Consider the following 14,692-nt stretch of genomic DNA (forward strand, 5'->3'; position numbering starts at 1 on the left):
AAAAATATACTAATATATTAAAAGTCAATTTCTTAATTATTAAATAAAAAAGAAATTTAAAAAAAATTAAATATATAAACTGTCAAAATGAAGGGATAACTTAGATGACATATTAGCATTTTCCTTACCTATAAAAAGGAAGGAATCAATTCAAAATAAATTGGATTATCGACGTAGTTGAATGGTTTATAATTTTTTATTTTTTATTTTTGGCCCAGAACGATACCCATCTAAGTTCTAACGGACTCGAGGACTGGTGGACAGAAAGTGTGTAGTATACAGTAGCATAACTCCTTTCTAGTTTCTTTTACAAAGCCCAGGTTTTGTTCTGATTAGATGATGGTTTGGGTTTGGGATCAAACACTATCATGGGCCAAACTTGTTTTTACGAACCATAAAAAGTAACCATGTAGAAAGCTTCGGCCCAATACACATCTAACTACCAGTGCCAGCTATTTGCGCTTGAAAAGGCGATCCCGCTCCCAACTTCCAAGGCGCTTCACATAACGGCCCCCCCCTATATATTCCGGTGCACGGTAGCACCAGTCGTTCGTTTAAGCTGCGTTACGTACGAGACCCAACCTCTCTCTCTCTCTCTCTCGGTAATGATTTTATTTCTTAAAAACCATGCGTTTTCTATCCTCCGTTCTTGTTAAATTTGTTTGGAAGCATTTATGACCTCTATATCGTCGAAGAGATTGAGGTTTAATCGTATGGCTTTAATTGGAAGCATGGAATTGTTTGGCTCTATGGAAATATAATATACGATTCCGCATGAGAGGAAGCCTTCAATACTTGCCCAATTCCCAACTCCACCTTTTTTGCCAAACATCATGTGACTCTGTGGCTAGGGAACCTGTTGGGTTGTTTATACTCTGTATTTTCAAATGTGTATTAGAGATTTTGAACTCTCAGATTGGTCTTCCTTTGAAAAGAATGAAAAAAAACTGCAAGCTATTAACTTGTCTATCTTCTTAGTTTAATTAAGTATCATAGAGTTCGATTATGATCAAGTAGTTAGTGCTAGAATTTTGTATGTGACAAAGACATGCTTGTTGAAATTATTGATTGAATTTAGAGAAAAGGGAAAACCTTGTTAATTGTTTGATAGTTAGACTTTGCTATCGTCGTTGATTGATAAAGTTATTATCAGTGCAGAAGCAGAGAGAGGACTGAAAAAATCCATGGACCCGTTTGAAGTGGCATTTGAGGACGTAGAAGATTTTCTGCCTGATTCCCCCACTACTGGTCCTGGTCATATTGACAACGAGAACCAATTTCTCACTCCTAGTAACCTATTAACATCCCCAGCCCCGACAATTTCAATTGGGACTAATGCATCCATAGGCTACAATGAAGATGAGGATGAGGAGGAAGAGGAGGATAATGTGGACCTTAACATTAGGAACATTGCACTTCGAGATGACCCTGATAAAACAGCCAAGACACGGTAGGTATAAGATTACTCGATTTTTTTTTGAATCAGTGTTGGATTTAGGACTTCCAGCTTTGTGGGGTCATGATTTTTTTTTTCAACAAATTGAACAAATCCTAAATGAATGGCTCCCTTGTCTATTTCCTATCCCCTGCAGATATTTGTGGGAATGAATCATATATCGTGGTTGAAGAAATAGTAAAAACAACGTGTCACTAATTAATTGCCAGTTAAAAATTCTATTGAATTGTAGCTTTTTCTTTGCCATTTTTCAAATGTTGTGATCGTAGATGTAGAACTAGAACCAATTCAATGCCAATTAAATTCAATATATGGTTTATTTTTATGGCAAAACTGATATGCACGTCTTCGTTTTGCATATATATGGAAAACTGCAACGACATGTTGCTCTACAATGTTGTAACTCTTTTCTTTTTAGGGCTATCCTGTCACAGTTCACAGGGGAACAGATGGAAAGATTCGAGTTCTTTCGGAGATCTCGTTTTAAAAAATCTGAAATGAGAAAGGTATGCCTTTTCTGTATCTTTTATGCATTTCTCCTCTTTTTTCCCTTGTATAGTGTGGTCTTTTTTAAAGGCCTTGTCAAGTTATTACTTATGTTATCAACTACCCCAGTTTTTTTTTTTTTTTTTTCACTGGCTTCAGTTGTTTCCCCAACTTTTGTGATCTGAGTGGTGTTTATATTGAGGATCCAGCAACCTGAAATGAAACAGATCCTTTGTACTGAACATTATCGATGTATATTTCATGCCTGTTTAAGGAGAAAAAGAAAATTTAGAACCTTATAGGCTTGCAGCACTTACATTACGTAGAGGTGTTTCCTGGGCTTAATTTCTGTTAATCTATAGAGAAAATAGGTTGGAAAATGACTTTTTAGACGTTTTGACCTCTTATTAGTTATACTTCATCCGGACTTCTTGAGGGACAGCTCAAAACCTGTTGGCGATTAATCTATGAGATTGGAATTTGCCCTAATTTCTTGTTTGTTTCTTTCATATGCTGAGCGCAGATGTTACTGACCATCACTGGAATGCGGACAGTTTCTGAGCCAATGGTAGTTGTAGTTTCAGCCACTGCAAAAATGTTTGTTGGTGACATTGTCGAGACTGGTATGTGTACTTTATGTAATTTCCACTTATGTTTACATGTATTTTCCAAAATAACTGGTGAGCGTGATCCCCTTTGGCAGTGGTGATCCCCATTGCTTCCTGTGAGATTGTCAATTATTCAGTTCTTTTTACAAGGATGCTACTTTCAGTATCTTGCCTCACTGTCTTGATATCTTCCACTAAGGCAATCTTAAAAATGAAAAAGAAAGAAAAAGGATATGTTTTTGGCCAGCTGAATAGGAAAAGAATGACTGAACTACCAGAGAAGATGTGATTGCAGCAGTTTGATGCTTTCTCTATCACAGTCCCTAGGATTGCATCTAAACCTAGTGCATTTCTTAGTCCTGGAAAACTGTATTTTTGGATTCTTGAAATTAGCTCGTTATTCTATGTATCTTCTATTGATGCATTTCAGCTTTGCAGCTAGAACTGTTATGACTGAGAGGAAGGAATCCGGTCCTATTCGGCCTTGCCATATCAGAGAAGCATATAGAAGACTGAAGCTTGAAGGCAAAGTACCTAGGAGATCGGTGCGGAAGCTCTTCTAGGTTATGGGGCCAGACATGCATCCTTTCTTCCTAGAATTGCTAGCATGTATTTGACTATCAGGCTGGTAGATCAAGGTGTGGATTGCATCCATAAACCACACCTATCATCTATGCTCGATCCATTTTATGCCAAACTGGAGGGCAGGACCATATCACATTTCAAAAATTAGCGTAATCTACACAAATTTGTAGACTTCGGCCTTTTTTCTTTTATACAGCAGTTTCTTGGTTCAATGGAAGTTACTTTTGTGAATGAAATTTGGAGTAAAGTGAAGCCAAACTTGCATCAAATACACAGAGTATGAATCTGGCTCCAGAGTCTAGAATGAGTATGACCATCCCCCAGCAACCTATTTTAATTTCGAAACTCATGGCTCGTTTTTCTTAATTGCATCTGGTCAGCCATTTAGATATAATACTCTTCCTAAAACATGTACGACCAATACATATGGGAAAGAACTTTATACGAGCCGGCTGTTTACCGGTTCCTTGTCTTCCCCAGGTAACTTGGAGGACAGAGTCGCAATGCCTGTTATTATAGTTTAATCCTGATTATGAATCGTTATTAGTTGCTTTCAACAACATTTGATGTGATTATGTTCTGCTCTCGTACAAAGTTTGTGAGTATATAACATCACGATATTTGAACTACATTAACCTTAAAGCTTAGAATTTGAGAGAGATAGGAACATAAAGGAGACGTTTCAATTTTACTCCATTTAGAATTTGGACAAAATTAGACGTCCTCCTTAAAAAGATTAAGAATAAATAAATTAATTACTTTTAGAATGTTACTGTTAGAATTCATAGGTAAGATTTTCAATTATTTTACTTGGTTCTCAAAAAAGATTATAGAAGGAACTCTTTTATTTTTGGATAGTTATAAATAAAGAAAATAGATGGAAAGAAAAGAAAAGGCCAACCCGCTGTACAAGTCAAACTGTGTTCATGTTGTAATCAATCAAAACCGGGTCGGCTAGCACAATCGGCATTGTTTTATTATGCTCGAACCGAATGAACCGCCGGCCCAATATGTAAATTTCTCCTATGCGTAGGGTTTAAACTCTGGGATATCGAGGAAAATTTTCGATGCGAGGCTTTATGGTGGTACAATAGTCGACGCAGTTGGACACAGAATTCAGATCCAAGAAATTAATTGGCTTGTTTCTGTTCTTCGAAGCTCTTGTTCATCGAGGTAAATCTATCCTGTCCCTTTTGGTTGCTCGAGAAAAATAAAGATAAACCCGGAGGCTTTAGTTTGGTTGCCGAAAAACCGCTGGAAAAAACATAATTTGGAAATCTATTTCTTGATAAGTGAGAACGTGGGAATCTTGAAAGAGTTTCTATTCGGGTGAAGCTGTGCTTTGAGATTCCCCTTCGATCCTCTCTCCCTGCGATTTCCCTAAAGCCAATCAAAAAGCTTTTTATTTGAAACCTGAGCCGGGGCTCCGTTTGGTTGGCTAGAAATCTCAGGAGAGAGAAACGAAAGTTTACGTCTTCGATTCAGTTTTTGGGTACGGTTAGAATGGTTTTATTACGTTCGGCTGAGGTAGAGGTTTTGTTTTCTATGTGCGCAAATAACTCTAAAACCTTGAAAGGATTAACAATCTTCTTGGCAACCAAGCTGCAATCCAGATTTTTTTCTTTCTTATTTTTTTGCCTTGGCATGCTATTTGGAATCAAGTTGTGGGGTTCTCATTGACTATTATAGCATAAAATTCACAATATAATTCAATATTGTGCCCCTTCTTTTTGAAGTTTTCTGGTTTAGAAACTTCTTTTAGCTAGTAAAAATTGCGGACTTTATATATTAGGATCAAGTAAGTAATGATTGTGATGTTGCGCAGCATCATGAGGAGGTACAGTCCACCATACTATAGTCCTCCTAGGAGGGGATATGGCGGCCGAGGGAGAAGCCCTCCCAGGAGGGGATACGATGGTGGCTTGGGCTATGGTAGGCGAAAGGAACAGAACCATGGAAGCCTTTTGGTCCGCAATATTCCACTGGATTGTAGGTAATGTTTCCACTTACCAAGGTTGTTGCAGGGTTTGTGGTTCAATGTAGCCATAGGATTTTTTGGAGCTAGAAGATCACTCCTTTGCGGCTGTTGATTTTTCAAAACAAGTGTTTTATTTTCTGTTTGCAGACCAGAAGAAATTCGGGTTCCATTTGAGAGATTCGGATTTGTTAGGGATGTGTATATCCCCAAGGACTACTACTCGGGGTGAGCTTTTACCTTTAGAGAATTGAAAAGGTTGTGTAACATTCCTGCTACTTCTTTGATTCATTATGGCAATCGATTGTTGGGGGAAATAATTTTATCAAAGTATTAGGTGTCGTGGTCTGTTCACTTGGAGTTGGGAACAAGCTTCACGCATAATTAATCTGTATTCAGCCAAGTTTTTAGCTTTATAGACCTATTTGTTTTAAATTAGTTTAACACTAGATTTTTCATGACAAACTGACACATTCAACTTTACAATATAGGTCAGTTATAATTATAACATGCAGCTGTAGCTCTTCTTTGCGTCATTGTCCTACGCTAGCTGACCAACTTAGTTTGAAATTTTTTAAATGTTTAAGGGGTATGAAACTGTCAAAAAGCCATCTTAACTGTTGACTTGCCTAAATGAGACGAGCCAAAGCTTGTAGCTCAAGGTTGGTGTGTTGAATATACTGCTTGACAAAAAGTATGGATTTGATAAACACGAGTTCTTTTGACATTATGGAAATTGGGCGTTTCTATTTCATGAGGCTATTCTTTGCAAGCACATTCATTGGATGGACAAGTTATGCCTAGTTGTACTCTCTCACTTTACTTTCTTTTATTTTCTTTGCTCTTTAGATAAGGTAAAGAAGTTGGGGATGCAAAAGTTGTATATTGAGTTACATTATACACTATTTATGACGGTTTTATCGTTCCTTTTTGTAGTGAATTAAATTTTGAACTGATTTGTCAGGGGGTATATTGGTTTGAACTTTGAAGTTAAAACAAGCCCAAGCCCCACTTTTGAAGACCTACTGTTTATCATTGTGTAACATCTTGGTCTCCAAGACTGTTGAGTAATGAAGAATGTTCCTCTATGAAGAGAAATTATGTAATTACACATTCAATAGAAGTTTGATGTGGAAGATTTATTCTTCACCAATTGAAGAGTACCTGAAAGGATTTTTAAGTTTGTGGGAACGTTGATTTCAAGTGCATCCTATAATTACAAGAATGTGGAGAATTTTCAAGTCACTTGCCTCTTTTGAAGTTGACTTTCATACTTGCACTTAAAAGAAAAGGACAGCACTAAGCTTGGATTCTAGCTTCTTTAAGTAAATTCAGCATGCACTTATCTGGAAGTGCTTTGGAGGTGATATTTAGATGTATAAATCAGTGCTCTCGTACAATCAGTGTTTGCTCAGATTGTATAGTACCTGAAAGGTATACCAAATAATGACGTTATGGTGGTATCATACTGTGCTAATTTTGACAAGTCAGTGCTCTCATGCAATCAGTGTTTGCTCAGGTTTAATCTTAACATCAAATGAAGCTCTGCTCTGTCTTCTTTCTAGGCAACCTCGAGGATTTGCATTTGTACAGTTTGTGGATCCTTATGAGGCCTCAGAGGCTCAATATCATATGAATGGGAAAATTTTTGCTGGGAGAGAGATATCTGTGGTTGTTGCTGCCGAAACAAGGAAAAGGCCAGAAGAGATGCGTCATAGGGCTAGGGTTAGGTAGTTTTCTCTCAACTCCCTTCTCCATGTCTGGGAGTTATGTTTAACACATATATTTTATTTATTTAGAGGTTCTTCTAATATGTTGTACTTTTTGCAGAGAACCTTCGGGCTATGGGGGACGACGGTCATCTTATTATGGTATGTTGTTGCTTACAATTTGCATTCTTGCTTTCCAGAATTTCTGTAATCCGTAAAACTTCCACTGCTATATAACAGAGCTTATCAACAACAAATTGCTCGTATATCATTGAAGGGTATAGCCCCATTGTTTTTGCATCTTGCAGACGAGAATTATCTACCCTTTTATTCTACTCTTGGAATACCCTTGAGATTCTTGTTGCATTTCTAATGGGCCAATGACTATTCCAATAAGATTCCTGAAAAAATTGGGGTTGTTTGGATTGTTAGAGCAGCTTGTTCCGAAATGATTAATTTCGTTTTACATTAAAAACTATTGTTTCCTTCTCCTATCTTTTTCATGTGAAGTAACTGTAATGAATTTGATTGAAAGCATAGACATCAAGTCATTTTCATGTTTAGATTTCAGTTTAACTGTGTGTCCTCTGTCTATTTGTTTGAGTAGGTCAATTTGTGATCAATCCTGTACTTCAGGAAGATTGGTGAATTTAGGTCCTCTGTTAAGCTCAAGCTCATGTACGGAAGTTGAAGACTTGGCCCTTAAATCTCATACCTTAAAAATTCCTGGAAAAGACTTGATGTCTATGATTTCAACCAAACACCTCTTTCCCTACTACTTTTTTTTCATGGAAGACTAATGAGTTTGACGCTATATTTCATAAATTTTCATCTTTGAATTTAGTTTTTAGCAACTGAAACTCTTTGAGGTGAGAGCCATTTTCCTGTTGACATTCCTTTCTAGCAATTATGATGTCACTTCTTCAGGATGTCTACTAAATTTTCTTTTGGTAAGTAGATGTCTACCACAAACTTCAGCGCTTCCATTCTTCTACCCAGCCAACTGAATGTAAGGTTAGGTTAACGAGTGGGCTTATAGGATTCCATAACTGTCTAATAATCGCTCATATTTTGGACCTCTTTTTCTTCCTTTTTTGATTTTTTAAATCAAAGCCTCTGTTCGGTTTAAGAGAAAGGGAGACAGTTCATGTCTCCTACATTGAGACGAACGACAAGGTATAGCAAAATCAATGGCAGAGATATCGTTTCCGGCGTCATCTTTCTATTGACGATTCGATTGTTGCTCATCCACATTTGTTACTTATCTCAGAAAATTTCTTCAAGATGCCTACTAGCTCAGCTGCTATTGTTTGCTGAGAGTATCAGCTTCCCATTAGAGGTTTAAGGGAAGAATCTGGAAGTGATATGATTTTTTCAATTCAGCGTCATCATCAGAGCTTTGGATTCTTTTTATTTTTTATTTTTTTAATAATGATTACGTTATTCCTGTTTAAAATAATCTTCTTTTGAATCTGATATCTCAGAACATTCTCGGTCTCGTTCACTATCCCGTTCACGCTCCCCTCACCATCCGTCAGGTTCTAAACATCGATATCGCTCAAGGTAACTTGCAAGTTTACTAATTGCCCAAATCTCTATTACAGTGGTTACTTGGGCAGGTTAATACGTTTGTGGGTTATATTCAAATCATCAGGTCCTACTCACCTGCACCAAGACGAAGGGGGGACTATTCAGTTTCCCCAAGTAGAAGGCAAGCAGACCACCCTAAATCATCAGGAGGTCCTCGAAGAGAGCAAAATGCTGATCACGGCAGGTCTTGCTCTCCAGGTTATGCTAATGCTGCTGATCAAAATGAAAACCGCAACGGGTATTGCGAGTAAGTTGTATCTCTGTAAACTGTTTCAAATTTTTACCCATCCATAACCCCGAGGGGTAGCTCAATTGGTCAGGCCTTGGGGTTGCTCCCCAATGGTCACTAGTTCGAGTCCCCTCAGGGCCACTGGAGGATTTACCTGGTCGTTAACTTCAGGGCCCCTTGGGATTAGTCGAGGTGCGCGTAAGCTGGCCCGGACACCCAAGGTTATCAAAAAAAATTTTTACCCATCCATCGCTCGATAAAATATAAGTCATGTTCTTTGAATTGCTTTTTGGTTATGAAGTGATTGTTTCTCTAGCACAAGTGAGAGGGTGAATCCTCGTTAGGCGTGTAACCGGTCCGGTTCGGTCCGGTTTCACCGGTTTTAATGTACTATATTATACATTATATAATATAATATATTATAGTATATAATACTATAGTGATAATATATTGTAATATATTATAATATATATTATAATTGTATTATAGACTATAATGATATAGTATAATATATAACACAATGATATATTATAGTATATTATACTTATCAAAAAAAATATTATAGTATATTATAATATATAGTGATATAGTCTTAGTATAATTATTAATATGCACTATATAATATTAGTATAACTATTAATACAATAAATAAAATGATATAAGATTTTAAAATTTAATATTATATTAATTAGTAATTTATCATATAATACAAAACTATTTTATATAGAATTATATATTATATATAAATATTATATACAATATAAAAAATTAAAAAATATATATAAATCGGTTCGGTCCGGTTTTAGAAAAAGAAAAATTGAAACCAGACCGATTTTGACCGGTTTTAAGAAAACTAAAACTGGTACCAGACCGAACCAACCTTGGGACCGGACCGATGCCACCAGTTTGGTCCGGTCCGGTCCGGTTTATCGGTTTGTTTTTACTCTCCTAATCCTCGTAATCAGTGTGGAAGCTATGATCGCTATTGTGTCTGTTGCCGCATGGTTACTACAGTTGACATTCTTATGTTACAGAACTTATCCACTGAAAAGAGAGTTACAGAGGAAGTGCCGTGCATGTTTTTTATAAATATATATATAGATATAGATATTTAGATTTGGCTTGAAAGGGTTTCTGGATACTTGTAAGTACCTGCATAAGTGCGCTCTCTCTCTCTCTCTCTCTCTCTCTCTCTCATGGGTTTAGTCGTGACATAGTCCACGTTTGTGGTAGAATGGGGATGCCCCGGTGGCTTTTACTGCATCCAAGGCATGAAGTATTGAGGAAACCTCCAAGAAAGATGAATAATCTGTAAATAATCTGTGTCGAGTAGAAGGTTAAATTTCTGGTAGTTGGCACTCTGTCAAATATATATAGACTAGAGAGAGAGAGAGAGAGAGGAAATCAATAAAAATAAATAAAAAATATATTGATTATTATATATGACCATTTATTTCTGATTGTATGTTATGCTGTAGGAAATCAACATAGAGGGTGAGGAAGCAAGAGGTCACTGGAAGTCATCGAGCGGTAGAGCCTCGAGATCGCCCTTTGGATCCAGGTCTAGATGAAGAAAAGACAAATGAATTTTGATTTCATCTTCAGGCTTTGTGTGCAACTGTAGGAACGATCATGTCTAAAGAAAAAATTTCGCGTTGCTTGTTAGAACCCATAGAACTCTTGATGGTTTGATTTCAACTGTATAAAAAAACTCAACCCAGATGCGAGAGATGTTCATGATGATTTCCAATCCTTTATTGTTCCGAGTGTCTTGCAGTTTAATTTGGATGGAAAATGATAGAGTTACTACTCTTTTACTACTCATTTTGTATTTAATTTTGTATTTAATTTTTTATTTTACTTAATGATTAAATAAGTGATTATTAGTAAAATTATATGTTTTTTTAATTTTTTTCTTAATGGCTAAGTATGTTAAAAAAATACTTCAAAGAAAATGATGAAAAAATTAAAAAATTCTAATAACTTATAAGTAGTAAATAGGTAGTAATAGAGTAGGAAGTCTATCACTATCCTAATTGGATTCCTCGACCTAATTATACAAAAGATGGCCTCAGTTGGTGCATGTCAAAGGAGTCGCATCTATTATAGAATTAAATATTAAAATATCCTTTTGGTGTAGCTTTTGGGCACTTATGTTCTAATTTGGAACATATTGCTATTGAATTTCCATTATTGAACCAATAAAAATGTGTTAACAACAAACTCCCTTTTATAATTTATTAAGAGGAGTTGACGGCATTTGAAGATTTATGGCAACCAACCAAAATAAGTTAACGCCACTTATGGCATTTATGAACCGGGCCGCCTTTGGAGTCACAGTCGCGTTACGGATTCATCTTGGCCCATGGGCGGCTGGCTCAAGAATTTTTATTAAATTAATTAAACCGGTCCTCAAATGGCAACGTGCCGACTTTCAAAATTGCCGTGCACTTTTTTATATTTCAGAGTCAATTGGATGGAAACCCAGAAGTTGCACAACCGGAGCGGTCTTTGTTCGTTCCCATCCTCCACATAAACCGTGCTCGAGTCATGCTGAGACATTTCTAGGAATCTTATTGAAATCAGAGACAGAGACAGAGACAGAGAGATGGCAATTGGGACGATGGAGGTGCTGCTGGTGAATGCGAAAGGCCTTGGCGACACTGATTTCTTAGGTATAATTTACATATATGCGTACGTGGGTATCTTTTTGTTCCCCCGGGCTTTTTGCAATTTTTTCTATCTATTTTTGGTGTTAAAATCTTCTCTATCAAAGACCAGAAAAGATTCATGTGTTCCAGTCTAAAAAAATAAGAGGATTCATGTGTTCCTTCTATTTATTCCTCTTCATTCTTGGTGCGTTTCATCTACCTCTCTTTCTCTCTCTTTTAATCTAAGATATTCGTTTCTCCCTTCTCATTCTTCTTCATGTTTCCTGCGTTTTCGAACGAAATGTAAAAGATTTTCAACTTCATTCGATCGAGTTTAAACGATTATATCATATGGATTGGGCGGACTACCAGACCCTTAAATAGCATCATCATGAATATATTCATCAACAACTTTTTCAAAGAAATAACTCCAAGAATTTGAAAAGTTTGCTATATATTTCTTCTATTTACAGCTAATCTTTTGATGAAATTTTCTGGTAGAATTGTATGGTTGATCCCAATGGATCCTCATTGATCACGATACAATGCCGTTCCACTCTATTAAATTCAAATCCTGACAAGTTATTTAATTTAACTTCCTATCATTTATTGTGTAGTATATGAGTATATGTTGCAGGTCGCATGGATCCGTACGTTCTGATACAATTTAAAAGCCAAGAGCGCAAGAGCAGCGTGGCCAGAGGTCAGTTCTTTCTCGATTCCCTCTCTCACTTGTCACTGTCATACACTGTTTCAGCTGAATGTGTTAATGACAATGACTTGATACATTACCGTAGATTATTTACTTTTATAATAAAATAGATGGATGATATAGGATTAATAGAAAAAATTTAGTTGTAAGCATAATTATATATTAATATGTTTATCAATATATTGTGATTAATCAAAAAGTAAATTTTATTGAAAATAGTACTAATTTAAATTTAAAGTATAAAATAATCAGTATTGATATGCAGTACGCAGATTAGTACTCGACTTTACTTATATATAATAAAATTCAAAGCCATGATACATTATGGATTTACTTTTAGGCCCCGTTTGGTTACATAGATGAGATGAGATGAGATGAGATGTTTTAAATAGTAATAAATAAAATATTGTTATAATATAATTTTTGAATATTAATTTTGTATTGGGATTTGAAAAAGTTAGATTGTTTATTATATTTTATATTGGAATTTGAAAAATGTGTAATGATGAGTTGAGATGAGATGAGATGAGATTTTTGGTTTTGACTAAACAAATAAGGCCTTATTATTTTACGGCGGTATCACTTTTCTTTATTGTGTTGTCTTTATAACCGTTCTCATTAAAATTTGAATACCCAAATGAAAAGGAAAAAAATTGCATTACAGTTTCAAGAAAATTGTCAGTTGGAAAAGTAATTTAAGATTGTCTACTAATTTCTAAAACGGTTTATTATAGCTAACACATAGCATTGCCTTAAAAAAAGAAGCAAACACTGGATTAATTAGATAGTGACTGGTCAGGGGAATAATTCCAAATACTATCCTTCTACAGTCACAAATATGAAGTGATCCAAGTTACTTTCTTAAACCTTTAAATGGTAAGTATAGATAGTGGGGACAACTCTCTTTATTTATAATTCAAGAATAATGCTACATCTATAATGGAATTAAATAAAAACAATCTCACAAACTAATGTAATTTCATCTGATTCATTAGATCTACTTTATAGTAAAAGTAACTTTATAATTTGACGAATTATATCAAAACATGTCAGTTTTTAGGATTACTTTTATGTAATCACTTTATGACTAGAGTATTTCCCATCATTCAATAATTGAAGTCCAATTCAGTGTCTCTTTATAATTCAATGGATAGAAGTCCAATTCGGTGTAAATGCCTTAAAGAGTGGAGGTGGTAAATGCCTGCCTTGCTTCTGAGGTTAATTATTGTACGGTCACAAAGTTGACTGCGTTTGACTGTTTGTTGTAGTATGTTTATTAAAGCCACTATGTAAAATTACTTCATCAACCTTGGAGACTTGAGCGGGATTGAGAGAGGGTGAGAGGGAGAGAGGGAGGTTCCTATTTTTTTTTTTTTTGCAAGTCTTGATTTGTTAAGCTCAAAGTTCAAACTGTTTGTTGTATGCACCAAAGATAAACTAAGAATCCCGGAAACTAAAGCCAAACTTTCAGATCCTGCAAAAGAAAGAGACATGCTGCTTACATAGTTATCTGTATAATATATAGGGTATGCTTCTTTTCTAGTTCCAGCTGGTTTTATAGAAATGTATCGGCGGTGCAGGTGAAGGTGGATCTCCGGCGTGGAATGAGAAATTTACATTCAGGGTAGAGTATCCAGGGGAAGGTGACCAATACAAACTTATTCTCAAGATCATGGATAAGGACACGTTCTCTGCTGATGACTTCATTGGGCAAGCCACGTAAGATATCACGACAGCGTAAGTTTAATCTTTGCAATTTTAAGTTTTCAAACTGTTGACTTCCTTAAACAAATTTCATGGAGTCGGTGCCAAGTCCTCACTCCTTTTTTGCGCATTAATAAGGGCCATTACAAAAGATCATTAAGACTTCAGATGATTAGGGTGGCAACGATATCCTCAAGAAAAGTGAGAATGCTAGAGGAATAATGTGAAGGATAAAAACCTAATTCGAAATGCACATGCACATGCACAAGCTTGCACTTCATGTATATACAACCAAAACGATATTTGATGAGCATACTTTGCTCTTTGATTTTACTTTTCAAATGTCAGATCAACTTTTCATTATGTGCAGAATCTACGTGAAGGATTTATTAGCAGTAGGAGTGGAGAATGGAACTGCCGAATTACATCCTCGCAAGTATAGCGTGGTTCGCACTGACCAAACTTATTGTGGAGAGATTGAAGTTGGTGTCACCTTCACCCCAAAGGTATTTTTAATAGCTGCATTTTAAAAATTTGATTGACGTGGTTATCAATTATTTATTAGATTTCTTTTTCTAGGTAGAAGAGAACTACAATGAAGAGGAGTTTGGAGGATGGAAGCAAAGCCACCACTACTAGTTCTCCCCTGATCTTGCCACTCACACCAGTTTGGTTCACATGGAATTTTAACATTGAAACTCTTTTTTATCTGTCAATATGTATTTTATTATTAGTTTCGTGCTACATTTGATCACTGAGAATGGATTTTCTTTTGAAAAAGAGCTTAGTAAATTATGTCAGTCTTAGCTTAACTTGATTGGAGCCTTTGGACTGAAAGTTGCAAAACCGTAAAGGGGACCAAGTTCGAGTACCGAGTACTCTTGTATGTACGAAATCTTAAACTCTAGACCATGCCTCAAATTAGAAAACAGTTCTCAGATCACAAGGGAGTTTTTTACCCCCACAAACATCTTAAAAGGTCGATGA

General features: G+C 35.9%; 3 protein-coding genes and 1 non-coding gene across 14 annotated transcripts; all 4 read left to right on the top strand.

The window, feature by feature from the left end:
• The first annotated feature begins 133 nt into the window (after window positions 1–133).
• Window positions 134–3,371, top strand: LOC122301410 (transcription initiation factor TFIID subunit 11-like). Of its 4 annotated transcripts, none has more exons than XM_043112751.1 (5): window positions 134–602; window positions 1,154–1,450; window positions 1,875–1,962; window positions 2,466–2,565; window positions 2,989–3,371. In XM_043112751.1, exons 2-5 carry the CDS (start codon window positions 1,185–1,187, stop codon window positions 3,111–3,113), a joined length of 579 nt encoding a protein of 192 aa, XP_042968685.1. In that variant the 5' UTR covers window positions 134–602; window positions 1,154–1,184; the 3' UTR covers window positions 3,114–3,371. The 4 variants fall into 4 exon arrangements, with proteins under 4 accessions (XP_042968685.1, XP_042968686.1, XP_042968684.1 ...); XM_043112752.1 differs by having other exon boundaries at window positions 1,159–1,450; XM_043112750.1 differs by lacking the exon at window positions 134–602 and adding an exon at window positions 653–863.
• A 746-nt stretch (window positions 3,372–4,117) lies between these two features.
• Window positions 4,118–10,401, top strand: LOC122301408 (serine/arginine-rich SC35-like splicing factor SCL30). 7 transcript variants are annotated; one of them, XM_043112743.1, is made up of 8 exons: window positions 4,118–4,308; window positions 4,961–5,128; window positions 5,261–5,338; window positions 6,676–6,840; window positions 6,941–6,981; window positions 8,304–8,382; window positions 8,474–8,647; window positions 10,117–10,401. In XM_043112743.1, the coding sequence occupies exons 2-8, from the start codon at window positions 4,965–4,967 to the stop codon at window positions 10,127–10,129; spliced, it is 714 nt and encodes a 237-aa protein (XP_042968677.1). In that variant the 5' UTR covers window positions 4,118–4,308; window positions 4,961–4,964; the 3' UTR covers window positions 10,130–10,401. The 7 variants fall into 7 exon arrangements, with proteins under 7 accessions (XP_042968677.1, XP_042968678.1, XP_042968676.1 ...); XM_043112744.1 differs by lacking the exon at window positions 10,117–10,401 and adding an exon at window positions 8,873–9,008 and having other exon boundaries at window positions 8,474–8,685; XM_043112742.1 differs by having other exon boundaries at window positions 4,126–4,308; window positions 8,474–8,656.
• LOC122302094 lies at window positions 7,946–8,073 on the top strand. Its single transcript, XR_006240341.1, has one exon. It is a non-coding gene; the product is annotated as a small nucleolar RNA snoR111 (small nucleolar RNA).
• A 659-nt stretch (window positions 10,402–11,060) lies between the features above and the next one.
• LOC122301411 (16 kDa phloem protein 1-like) lies at window positions 11,061–14,517 on the top strand. Of its 2 annotated transcripts, none has more exons than XM_043112755.1 (5): window positions 11,061–11,313; window positions 11,907–11,992; window positions 13,582–13,720; window positions 14,076–14,211; window positions 14,285–14,517. In XM_043112755.1, the coding sequence occupies exons 2-5, from the start codon at window positions 11,932–11,934 to the stop codon at window positions 14,342–14,344; spliced, it is 396 nt and encodes a 131-aa protein (XP_042968689.1). In that variant the 5' UTR covers window positions 11,061–11,313; window positions 11,907–11,931; the 3' UTR covers window positions 14,345–14,517. The 2 variants fall into 2 exon arrangements, with proteins under 2 accessions (XP_042968689.1, XP_042968688.1); XM_043112754.1 differs by having other exon boundaries at window positions 11,062–11,313; window positions 11,927–11,992.
• The last annotated feature ends 175 nt before the right edge of the window (window positions 14,518–14,692 follow it).

This window comes from Carya illinoinensis, chromosome 2 (genome assembly GCF_018687715.1).
Source record: "Carya illinoinensis cultivar Pawnee chromosome 2, C.illinoinensisPawnee_v1, whole genome shotgun sequence".
Lineage (NCBI taxonomy): Eukaryota > Viridiplantae > Streptophyta > Magnoliopsida > Fagales > Juglandaceae > Carya > Carya illinoinensis.

Excerpts from the sequence above, each read along its gene's own strand:
- LOC122301408 (XM_043112742.1), top strand. The coding sequence starts at position 4,965 with ATGAGGAGGTACAGTCCACCATACTATAGTCCTCCTAGGAGGGGATAT. Across the intron at positions 6,982-8,303 it reads ACGACGGTCATCTTATTATG|AACATTCTCGGTCTCGTTCA; the intron begins GTATGTTGTTGC and ends CTGATATCTCAG. Across the intron at positions 8,383-8,473 it reads AAACATCGATATCGCTCAAG|GTCCTACTCACCTGCACCAA; the intron begins GTAACTTGCAAG and ends TCAAATCATCAG.
- LOC122301411 (XM_043112754.1), top strand. The coding sequence starts at position 11,247 with ATGGCAATTGGGACGATGGAGGTGCTGCTGGTGAATGCGAAAGGCCTT. Across the intron at positions 13,721-14,075 it reads GACTTCATTGGGCAAGCCAC|AATCTACGTGAAGGATTTAT; the intron begins GTAAGATATCAC and ends CATTATGTGCAG. Across the intron at positions 14,212-14,284 it reads GTGTCACCTTCACCCCAAAG|GTAGAAGAGAACTACAATGA; the intron begins GTATTTTTAATA and ends TTCTTTTTCTAG.
- LOC122301410 (XM_043112750.1), top strand. The coding sequence starts at position 775 with ATGAGAGGAAGCCTTCAATACTTGCCCAATTCCCAACTCCACCTTTTT. Across the intron at positions 864-1,153 it reads GTGGCTAGGGAACCTGTTGG|TGCAGAAGCAGAGAGAGGAC; the intron begins GTTGTTTATACT and ends AGTTATTATCAG. Across the intron at positions 1,963-2,465 it reads AAAAATCTGAAATGAGAAAG|ATGTTACTGACCATCACTGG; the intron begins GTATGCCTTTTC and ends TGCTGAGCGCAG.